Source organism: Gekko japonicus, unplaced genomic scaffold (assembly GCF_001447785.1).
Source record: "Gekko japonicus isolate JY-2015 unplaced genomic scaffold, Gekko_japonicus_V1.1 scaffold97, whole genome shotgun sequence".
Taxonomy (NCBI): Eukaryota; Metazoa; Chordata; class Lepidosauria; order Squamata; family Gekkonidae; genus Gekko; species Gekko japonicus.
The window spans coordinates 1,874,570-1,886,621 of record NW_015170278.1 but is presented as its reverse complement, the minus strand read 5'-3'; the positions used below and the strand labels follow the sequence as shown (position 1 = coordinate 1,886,621).

The 12,052-nt window shown below is 43.5% G+C and overlaps 1 protein-coding gene across 1 annotated transcript in view; it reads right to left on the bottom strand.

Moving 5' to 3' along the window:
• The window catches only part of SEMA3G (semaphorin 3G), a 134,431-nt gene extending 128,000 nt beyond the window's left edge, over positions 1-6,431 (bottom strand). The window contains exon 1 of the mRNA XM_015417724.1: positions 6,115-6,431. Within this exon, the coding sequence (XP_015273210.1) occupies positions 6,115-6,238 (124 nt within the window). The 5' untranslated portion in view covers positions 6,239-6,431. The remainder of the gene's footprint in view (positions 1-6,114) is intronic.
• Positions 6,432-12,052: the final 5,621 nt, after the last annotated feature.

Below are 12,052 nucleotides of genomic sequence, written 5' to 3'. Positions count from 1 at the left end.
GTCAAGGAAGGGAACCAACTGTCTAATCAGCCAAAGATGGTAAAAGGCTGATCTGGCAGTGACTGCTACCTGGGCCTCCATTGTTTGTGGTGTCACTATTATTACTAGTAAAACTGCAGCAGTTTAATTAGTGAAAAATTCATGAATGTAACGTAATTGCTAAATATATTAGTATTTCCAGTCAGTTGTACCTACAGCCAGATTTACACATGCCACTTACTTTTCAACACTTTTCCTACTGTTGGTGTATACATATGAAAAAACACAAAGGCAATTCTAATGTGTTTCGGAATCAATTGAGGGATATGGAAAAGGGCTGATTCACAATCACATTTCAGACTTCCTGCAATGTATAATGTACATGTCTTGGGGGGGGGCTATTTTGTGTGTGTGTGTGGAAAAAGGGCTGATTCACAATCACATTTCAAACTTCCTGCAATGTATAATGGGGGGGGGGCTATTTTGTGTGTGTGTGTGCTTGCGTGCCTGGAAGTCATGGTGACTTCTGGTGACCCCTACCGGGGCTTGGATGTTTTCAGAGAGGTGGCTTGAGTAGCCTGCCTCTGCATCCCAAGCCCTGGTGTTCCTTGGAGGTCTCCCTTCCAAGTACTTGCCAGGATCGGACCTGCTTAGCGTCAGAGATCTGACGAGACTGGGCTTGCCTTGGCTATCCAGGTCAGGGCATGTACATGTTATTTTTGATGTTAAAGATGCCTTCCTGATAAACAGGAGACTCATTTTATTCAAAATGAATCTTTAGTTTTAATGTTGAAAAGCACAGAAATGAATCTTTGGTCCCTTACTGAAACAAACCTGGTACCAGCCAAAAGCAGTTGGTTAGAATATGCCCCATGCTATCCTGTAAAATATTCATAATCTTTAGCAATTATTGCTATTCTTCTCTCATAAAAGAAACAGAAGACCAAGCACAGGGGGAAAGAATGCTAGATATCAGAATGCAGTTATTTTGGGGTCAGCGCAGTCGTGATAACTTGTGAATCTCTTCCAACTCAGGCAATTCACATAGAAAGCAGATTCAGATGTTTCCACATTTACAGAGAGCACTTTTCAGCAGTGGAATCCAGCCACGCCAGTGAGGTAACATTTAAATCAGCTTTTAATGGAGTGATTGGCATGATAAAAACAAATTTAGGATATTTCCAAGGGTCTGATTGAAAGAAAGGCCCTTGTCCTGATCCATTAAAATACCAAGATTGGATGTTTTGAAACTATTTCTTTCAACACCTCTTCAAGAGAAGCTACCCATAGTTTGTATGGCAGTATATAAATGCTCACAGAAAAATAATAGGAGCTATTATTAAAACAGGACCTACACTTTACTCTAGTGATAATCAAGGCAGTTGGAGCAATGCCTAAGAATGTGAAGGGGTAGCTCAAAATAACAATCGGTAAGGCAACCGTAGATTTCCACACAGAAATAGAGCCGTTGGGTTCTGTGGGAATGCCAAAGATACTAGATTCCAAAGCAAAAAACAGAAGATTCACAGCCAGCATTTTTTTGAAACTGGGAATGTATTTTTAATTGGTAGCTCTCCATTTTGTTAGAGTATGGTTATACCACATTTGCACTTTCTCATCCTCCAGCTCCAACAGAAGAGAAAGCAGAGAGGAGGTGGCTGTAAGGTACATTGCATCGCTAATAGTGTTATATAGGAGAATCCAACACTCATGCCACACAGGGCTCCCTAAGGTCTGTGGATATCCAGAAGCAGGGTTGCTAAAGGAGGGGGGATTCTAAGGGCACAGAATTCCAGAGGCCTGGGTTACCCTGGGGGCCCAAATTTGTTTTTATCATGCCAAGGTACCACTGTGGAATAGTAGTAATATACCTGTTCTAATCAAGCAAGGTGGGATGTATACCATTTGAAAGTGAGGAATCTCTTGAAGCTAGTGGTTGCTCTCAGGAGGTCTCTCCTAAGAACTATACTAGTCTACTAACTTCATCTTCCATCTCAGCTGCAGCAAATCCCCAAAAAGATACCAGGTCTTGAGAAAACAAATTGTCACACAGATCCTCCTAGTTTGAAGCTGCTTGCAAAATATTCCTACTTGGCTCAATTTATAATACTTCCTATTATGATTTAAAGGTTTTAGAAAACCAATGTATCAAACTGTATTTGGCAAGTTAGTTTTTGTCTTATTGCCTTATGCTTCTGTAGCGAATCAGAGGGCTAGAAGCCATATGTTCATTATGATTTTTCCTGTTTTGCCAGGTCTCTGGCGCCCATGGCCTTCCTGGGCCCTCAAGACAACTTCTTTGGCATTTGGACTCCATAACAAGGGTTTTGGGCCTGATGAAGAATTTCTTTCTGTGGGGAGGCGAGATTAGTCCTCTTCCTTCCTAAAGCTCCCAGAGGAAGTTCAGGATGCAGGACTGGCCCTTTCTCATTTGAAAACGAAAATGACCATGACCACAGAAACCTTTAAGGCTTCAACTGAAACCACCACTGAAGAGTCTAAATAAATACATTCATTACCTCTCCCAGCTCTGGGACTCTCAGACTGTAAGCTACAAACTTCACATCAGGCTGGGCTGGAGCCAATACCACATCTGTCTTCTGAAAAGTTTGCATAAGCATCCTATCAGAGACAGCACAAACCCAACTCTTCTGTTTTGTGTTTCCTGAAGTCCTTCAGCAGCTCTTAAAGGCAGTCTTCTCTCCCCCCCCCCCCCCCAACCCCGCTGCCCCATTTCCCTTAGGCTGTTTGAGGTTAAGGAGACTTTGTTTGCTGCTCACAGGCTCTCATTTTACACGCAGTTGGATCTTGGATCAATGAAGAGTCTTCTCTTTTGTCAAAAAGCGGAGTTTCCGTCTACTCATGTGCAGCTGCTATTTAAGCTGTAGAAATATCTCAGTGAGATCTCATACTACTCACAAACAATAATCCCTTCCACATATTCCCATGAGAATCAATATAAGTTCCATAAGAGCCTTCATAAGAGCCAGCCCTCAAAAACAATCACACCCTCTTGCTAGGCCATGAGCCCAGATTTTTTGTCACTGGTTCTTGCTTCTTGCACTTTCTCCTTCTTACTCGCTTTGTACTGCAAGAAGCTAAAGTGCTAACGCTTTACACCACACATGGCAACTGCGGTACCCTTCTGTCCCAGGATTTCCATTCTCAGAAGAGAACCCTATTGACTTAAGTGAGTTTGGAGCATGGGTTCTCCATCAAGTATGACAACTTTAGTCTTTCTGACTGGAATGCTGCCAACCCTGCAGCATCAGGAAACACCAGGAATTCCTGTCCCAGGCCTTAAAACACAACTTAGCCTTTGAGGTCATTATTTCTATCTTGGACTCTGAGAATAATGGTTACTGTAATACTGAACATACACAAAGTATATTGCAAGAGGCTAAGGAGAGATCCCCTTATTCAGTACACTGTTGCAGCTGTGTCCTGGATTGTGCAGCTGTATCCTGGTTCCTGCTTCTCTACTGGGAATCCATCACCATTCCCAGAAGTCCCTACTTTAGTCTAGACACAGAAGAGAAGGAAAGGCTCCATATAGCCACCATCCCTGATTCTAGAAAGTGCCTCATTTTCTGTTGTGACTGAGGACAATTGACAACCAGTCACTGTCCTAGTACACTATACTTTGTATGAATAATATGGTACTACAGATCTGTCAAGTCATTAACATTTTGAGAAATGATGGCAGGTGAGTGATGATGAAGAAGGGAGGGAAGCTTCTGGCTAATAAGCCATCAATCCTGGCTTATGTACTAGTCCAGGTAAGGAAATATACAGCATATAAATATGGAAAGCAGGCATATCCTTCAGCCTACCCTAGTCACACAAGTTCAGACTTTGCTACCCTGATACCTAGAATGGACTATTCCCTCAGCCAAGTGAAACAATATCTCAGGACTAGTCATGACTCACTGCTGAGAAGTTTCTTCTTGCAAGGGTTTGGGATACTTCCTCAGAGCATTCCAGCTCCTTCCCATGGGTGCCACCTGTTCCAAGACACTGTCTCTCTCCCCCCCCCTTTCACCTTCAGGCCAATGACAACACAGCCTTGACAGCTGAAACAAAACAGACTATAGGAAGGGGCAACATAGCTCAGTGACAGAGCTTTGCATACAGAAGGTTCTAGGTTCAATCTCTGGCTTCCCCAACTAACAAAATAATTTTAAACAGCCAGGATGGGAAAGGCCTCTGTGTCAGACTTGAGGAGCCAGAAATAATCAGAAAAGATCATTACTGGACTAGTCAGATCAATTATTTGACTTGTCTGATGCTTTCTAATCAGTCATCAAATTCATATGAGGTTTCTTCACATGTTCATAAAGACTCCAGTATTTCTCTAACCTACTATAGGCTATATTTCTTGGTCTCCTAGTAACAGGTCACAGCATTTGCATGTATGAGAGCTTCCATGTGACCATCATGGCGTCTGTGACCATGGGAGCAATTTTTTCAGCCAACATAATTCTGCCAATTGCATCAGCAGTATAGGCTGCCCTGATGAAGAAAAACATACAATTTCACACAAATAGCACATCCCTGTGAGCAAAGCCCTGCCATGCACTGGCCCTTAGTTGACTGTACTACCGTTTGACATACTCTCGCAAGGGTGAAAAGAAGCAACTGCCATAGGTACAAACGGTACTCCCAAAAATAAAGGAGATTTGATAACATGGTGTTCTTTTGATTGGATACCACTGTGACAAAGAGAAAGGACCAAATCCAAGCAGGATTTGAATCAGGGTGGATTTAATGTTGTTAACTCTTTTACTGGCCCCAGAACTTGTGCCTTTACTGCAACATGGTAAGCAGAAGTTAGCAAGTGGTCTTCTGCATGCTGTAAAAAAAACTTTGTTTATTATTACACACCAGATTGCCTTTACAGTTACAAGAGCATCTTTCTGGTCAACTGGCAACCCTCACTTGTGGGGACATGCCTTTGAAGTCTCTTTCTCACATTTGTAGACACGGGGAACAGTGGGGGGGCCCTTCTGCTCATCCTTTCTCCTATCCTTGAGCACATCCTATAAGGATACCTGACTGGCTTCCTAATTCTCTGAGCCAAGAAAATTAAGCTTTAGATGTCCTGCCAGTTGGTTGCACAAGGGGTTTCCCCCCCTATGTATTGTGCAATGTACAGATACGTGTTACTGAAAATAGTGCCGTTGGATGTGTTCCTGCACGAATGATAAAGGAGTTGACGCGGGGGGGGGTGAACTCTGATGCATTAAAAAGTACATACAACTCTCTCTCCCCAGCATCTCCATGTAACTAAAACACACCCACACTTTTCATCATATTTGCACTCTTGATCCCTGGAACACTTACAAAACCAGCCAAGTTTTGCTTCTCACCTGACACCAAGATCTTTCTTCTTTATGCCATTTTCCTGCCTTTTTTCCTACTGAACTTGACACACAAATCATGACCAAGGATATTAAATGGATTATAACATTCCCCAACTCTTTTAAGAATTTGGATCTCAGTCCAAAAAACTCTCCATGTGGGTTTTGTGCATTTTCCTGCCTTTTTTCCTACTGAACTTGACACACAAATCATGACCAAGGATATTAAATGGATTATAACATTCCCCAACTCTTTTAAGAATTTGGATCTCGGTCCAAAAAACTCTCCATGTGGGATTCAGGAGTTAATAGTGAATCCAGAAAAATGGGTATGAAGTCAGAGGCCATCCCTTGCCCATACTGCTCAGGGACACAGTGATTTCACTGTGTTCCAGAAAGTGAAATGTTTTAATTAACAACCATTACGTTTATTAAAAAAAACCTCTGCGCCTCTTTTACGACATACATGCTATTAATCCACAGTAGAAACTGTAGAAAATCAATATTAGATCAAAACTGTGAAGATTCTGGACAAAGCGGGTTTTAAATTTTCATTACAGTCCAACTGAAACAAAAGTTGATTGATATTTCATGTGAGGGTCCTGGGAAATTAGACTTCAACCCCCAACTCCCCCGTAGTCTCTTTGACAAGCGGCCCTTTCTCAGCCTCAGTTCCACATCTGTGAAATGGGACTATCTATCAACATGACTATCTATCAACATGACTAAAGAGAGAGAGACCTGCTTAGTACTGAAATAGATTCACAAAGCTTACCTTTATATGAGAGGCGAAGTCGGGGCACGCTGCCTTTGGTGGCCTCACAGCTGGCAAAGAGACTCCCCATGATAAGCCACCACCAGGGGGTCAGGCCAGCGAAGGAGATGTATCCACGCGGCATGGTCACTTGCCTCTCACTCCGCTCTTGCTGCCGCGGCTGCCCTCCCCTTGCAGGGAGCCCTTGTTCGCTGTAATCTCAGTGGGGTCTAATCCCTCTCTCCAGTCCCGTCAGGGATCACCGCCAACTGCTAGAGTCCCAGCCGGCCAGAAGGGCTCCAACAGAGCCCGCGCTTTCTCCCTCTCTCAGTTAACAAAACGCTGTTTGCCCTCAGGAGCACAGCCGGCTGCAAGCCTACTGCAAAGTTTTATACTTGCAGGGCTCCACCCAGCTCCTTGCAACGGGAATGCCACAGAACAAGCGATGAGGGGAAAGGAAGGAGGCCTGCCTGCGAGGGCTTCCCGGCAACTGCACGCGTCCGCCGCCCAGCTAGCTGCCCACACCGGGCTCCCGAAAAAGGAGCCATCCTCCGGGCCGCGTGCGTGTGGTATTTTAATACTCTCCAGTCCTTCTGCTCCCTCTCGCCTCCTGTAGAGCTGGAAGGAAGAGCACGGAGCCAAACGGCTCCCTGCTGTAGTTCCACTGCCTGCCTGTCCCACATTCATTCAAAAAGCGAATGAATTCGATCTCTGACTGAGGTTAAAAAAAAAAAAAAACCAAGGCCAGGAATATTTTCCTACCGACCAGCTCCCCGTGCTTACAATAGCTTTTCCACCCCGACCTCAACTAGCTCCTTCCCCCATACTAAAGAAATGTATTGATTAGGATTCCATCCCAGCGGAAAAGTTCCAGAACTGCCCTTCAGATTCTTTTTATTGCCAAACGTCCAGTTAGCTGAACCAGTACCTCAACTTCCTCTAAACTGAGGTCGTTGTATGCACACCCTGCTTGGGTGCCAATAGATTTAGGGAATTTTTTAACAGAGAGGGAAAAAAATAAAAATGGGTTGTTTGACTTAGTGTTAAAATCCAACCAATAGATATGACAATCAATGTTCCCTCTAAGCTGTTGAGTCTTGTGAGCAAAAATTCTACTCTGTGAGCTACCGGCATTAAAGTTGTGAGCAAGCCATTTGGCTACTGCATAAATTAGTTTGCTCTGGAGCCATTCTTCCTGATCTAAGACAAAAATGTGTGAGCTGGAAGCTAAAAAACGGTGAGCTAGCTCACACCAACTCAGCTTAGAGGGAACACTGATGACAATATAAGTAGCTCTGGTTGCAAAGCAAGACAACAGAATGCAAGGACCAAATCAATAGGGCTGCAATTCTCTGTGCACTTGCTTGGAAGTAAATGTCATCGAGCACAGTGGACCTTACTTCCATCCAAGCCCACTTTCAATCTTCTTTCAATCCACTTTGCAACTGGATTTTACTGTGTGAAATGGCAAAATCTACTTGCAAACGGTTGCTGAAGTGGATTGAAACTGCATTATTTAGCATGTGTGAAAGTTCCCATAGTGTTACGTATTATAAACCACTCTTTAAACTGCTTTGAACTGCTGGGCGTTTTCTTTTTAGAAGGAAAGGTGTTTCGGACTTTCTCTTCAAAATCAAAACCTTTATTTAAAAAAATCCATTTTACAGTGATTCTCAGTATTCTCGTATTGATAAAAGCAAAATCCAGGGGTTTGAGGAGGATTTCATAATAGCAGGGGTTTCTAAGCAAATACTCCACTTGCTTCCACACCTTCAGTGTAGTGTAATGGTTAGTGTGTAACATGAAGTTCACTAAGTTACTAGAATGACTGCCTTCATGAGGTTCTTGTGAAGATAGAATGAGGGAGGGGAAGAACATTTTCTTGGGGGAATAGTAGGATTTTAAAATATATATATAACAAGTTCCATCATCTAATGCCTTGCTGAGTTTCCTGCCTATCAGCCTTAAATGTTACAGAGTCTGCCTGGATCTTTTTAGTGTGGACTGGAATGACAGAACCCACACACATCTTTGCTTGAGGAAGTCTTAAAGTTCTGATGTATCTTTGACATGATTCTGCCAGTTGAAATGGAAATATCCATTTAAAGACATGGAATTTAAAGTACTTTTTGTGTAAGCTGAAACTTTCAATTGTCCAGAGTTGGCCAGATCATGACATCCTCTAATGCCATCTTAACATTGTCCTCATGAAGTGTCAGAAACGAAAAGGTAGTTTAAGCCTCGTTTATGCAAAACCTTGGTTGTACTTATCAGTTTGCTCCATCGTCCTCATCCAGCTTCAGGCTGATCTAGGTGTGCTACAATTAATAGTAGTGCCTTTTACATGAATGAATTTACATGATATGAATTTCAACTAGCTACCTGCCCTAATACTGCCGTGATGACAGAAAAAGCTCCTGCAAAAATTCTCCCCTTTACTCTAGCTACTCTAGCCAAAGGGGCTTTGACCCGAATTCTCCCTGCCCACCTCCTCCTTGGTACTCCATCATGAAGATGCTCAAGGACTCACCAATCTGGTGTTACCAGCAGGAGTGGCAACTGCAAAATCCTATGTTATTTTTTCAGGAAATGAAATATATTATTTCAAGAGGATTAGGCACCCTTAAAATATGGATAATATTTACACTTGGGTCCCATGTTAACATTTCTGGGCCCAGGAATTATTAGAATTTGAATAGGAATAGAATTTAGGGTCCAGAACACCGCAGAGATGAGCTGATAACAGACACAGTCTTAAAGTTGTTTGAGAAAGTCTCTTGGTTTTCTATGAAAAATGGGTGGTGGTGCCTATATCTTTTAGCCAGTTTGGTGTACTAAGGGGTCATTTCGTAGAAAAAGAGTTGCAGGAGCTCATTGGCACAACACATTAGCATAACTTATTTGCATATGCCACACCGGGTGACCTTGGGTCAGTCACAGTTCTCTCAGAGCTGTTCCCTCAAGACCAGTTATCTCAGAGCTCTCTCAGCCCCACCTACCTCGCAGGGTGTCTGTTGTAGGGAGGGGAGGGGAAAGGAGATTTATTTATTTATTTAATTTCATTTATACCCCGCCCTCCCCGCATGCGGGCTCAGGGCGGCTTACAGCCATAAGGCACAAAAGTGCAATAAAATACAATAAAAGCACAATATAAAACAATTTATACATGGGAACACCCAAGGATCCCGCGTGACTAGATTATAAACCAACCGCTCTGAGACTCCTTTGGGTGGTGAAGGATGGGGTATAAATCCAATCTCCTTCTCCTCCTCCTCCTCTTCCTCCTCACAAGGTGTCTGTTGTGGGGAGGGGAAGGGAAAGGAGACTGTAAGCCACTCTGAGACTCCAAATAAAGGGAAGGGTATAAATCCAACTCTCCTTCTTGATGGAGGTGTCTCCTGAAATTCATGGAATGGGAGAGAACCCACTGCAGACCACAAAAACCTGGATCATCCATTCCCATCAGTAATTGGAGATTATCCCACACACACACACACACACCAGATCCCCGCAGTGTTATAGGGGACCTCTGATGCAGTCTTCCATTCAAGGCAGGGAGAGTACCTGGAGGGAGAAAAGCAAGAGACTTTCACATTCCTTTCAGCTTTGCTAGTGACAATGGATCATAAAGGAGCATGCAAGAATCATGCTTTATTTCCTTTTCCAGGAGGGTATGCATGTCCATGCATGTATACCTGAAGGAGTGACGTACTTAATGGTGGGGCCACTGGACAGTGCTTTGCACCCCGCAAAAAAACTTTGAACTGCTTCTCACAGTACACAACCATCTTTCCCACTGAAGCTTCCCTTGAGTGGAGATTTGCCTTTCTCTCAAAAGCTAAACATCATTTGGTTAGGCACATGCTAAGAGTTGCAATCCTAGGGCATCTTTCCTGGGAGTAAGCCCCACTGGATAAATAGGGCTTACTTCTGAGTAGATTTACTTAGGATTGTTCATTGGCATATTCATTCACATATAACAAGCAAGATGAGATATTCACGCAGACATTAGGAGCGGGGGATGGATACTGCATTGTGCATTACATGGATACGTGGAGACACAAATGCTTGCAGGCAAGACTGAAATCTCAGGGAAAACGCTTTAAACAGATGTCAGGACCAGGCAAGGGAGTGCTGGAGGTCCAGCATGCAATCAGTTTCAGTGTGTCATAAAGGAGGGAGTGCTAATTGAATCCAATTAGTTCAGGGCTTGCCCTGGGATCCCCGAGGAAGAGTTTAGGAAGGAGAGGGGTAAAAGGGCTTGTATTTTAGACAGGAGGACCAGTAGAGATATCAGAGATGTGAAAGATTCTGGCCAGACTAACAGCTGTACTGCTTTACCATATGCCAGTGGCCCTCTACGAAAGAAGCAAGGAGTGCATTTTTATGGCAAGCATTCTGATAATTAACATAGTTCTCAAATAAACACAATAGGCTGTTATTGAGTAAATGTTCCATGTATGAATTTTGGGCGGAAAGAAGCAACATTATTCTGCCAATATTAACCAGCAGGTTTTTTCTATTAAGGGCTCCTGCAGATGTCTTCTGTTTCAAATTCCCCAGGCAAGGTTTAAACAGCAAATAAATGAGGGAATAGTTTAATTCTGTTCCTTGCTGCTCAGTCACAAGTACTGAGTTCCATTGCAGTCAATGGGTCTCACTTACCAGTAAACGGTATTGCAGCCTCCATGATGCCTCTGGGAGCAACCGTAGGCACTGCTGCAGGGGTAAAGAGCTGTCCTGTTATCTTGACATTGACCAGACGGGTCATTGATTCTTAAAAGTTGGAGATAAATCAAGTCGCAGTTTTGGCCCTCTACTTCCTAAAGGGGTCCTACAGATGAAGCTCATATATATATAATATGTAATTTTCATATACAGAGAGAAGAAGAGAAGAAGAAGAGAAGAGATTGGATTTATACCCCGCCCTACACTACCGAAAGGTGTCTCAGAGCGGCTTACAATCTCCTTTCCCTTCCCCTCCCCACAACAGACACCCTGTGAGGTGGGTGGAGCAGAGAGAGCTCTGACAGAAACTGCTCTTTTCCAAGGACAGCTTATCAGAACTACGGCTTGGCCAAGGTCATCCAGCCAGGTGCAAGTGGAGGAGTGGGGAATCAAACCCGGTTCTCCCAGATTAGAGTCCGCGCACTTAACTACAACACCAAACTTAACCGCGCACTTAACCACAAACACTTAACCACAACACCAAACAGCATTTTCTCAGATTGAGCAGATCTTCCTCATCCTATCCTTTCTACAACTGCAAGCCCGCCCGTGCTTACTTGAAAGATGTCCCACTGCATAAAGTAGAAGTAGTGAATATGATTAGAATTACGCTGCATGGAATGCTGCTTAGAGGTTTCTAGTGTAGAATGTCTGGGCCTCTACATAGCTCAGAATGGGCTATTGTCTTCCTACAAGCATGCGTAATTTTCAGAAACAAAGTTGCAGGCCCCATCATCAACCCTGAAAGTTGAGGAGTTCACAATAGCATACCACAACCACTCTTCAGAGAGAGATATCACAGCTATGAAATTCCAGTTAGCACATTCCAGCCCAGCGCAGATTGCTTCCACAGCTTTCCATGCAGCTGATTAATACTGTCCAGAAAGGTCAGTGGAGGGAGACAAAAGCTGCCAATGTGTCTTGGTCTCTTCTGCTTTTCATCACAGAGTGGAGATGCTCTGATCCTCTTTATCGTTTGTGAAACCTGAAAGTAATGCTGACACAGTCCAAATAGTTGCAGCCCCATTCTCTAGTTTCTCTTGTTCTCATCAAGTAGCAAGAATTTTCAGGTACCTTTGGATCTTCTCCCATACTTTTGGATTGTTTTGACGTTCCTCTCAAAGGTATGGCACGAAACTCTCACATTTTTTAGGACAGGGAACTAATGACCACAGCCACTATGGTTCTTGCCATATGGTGAGGCTGTAGCACAATAAATTTGTAGTTCCCA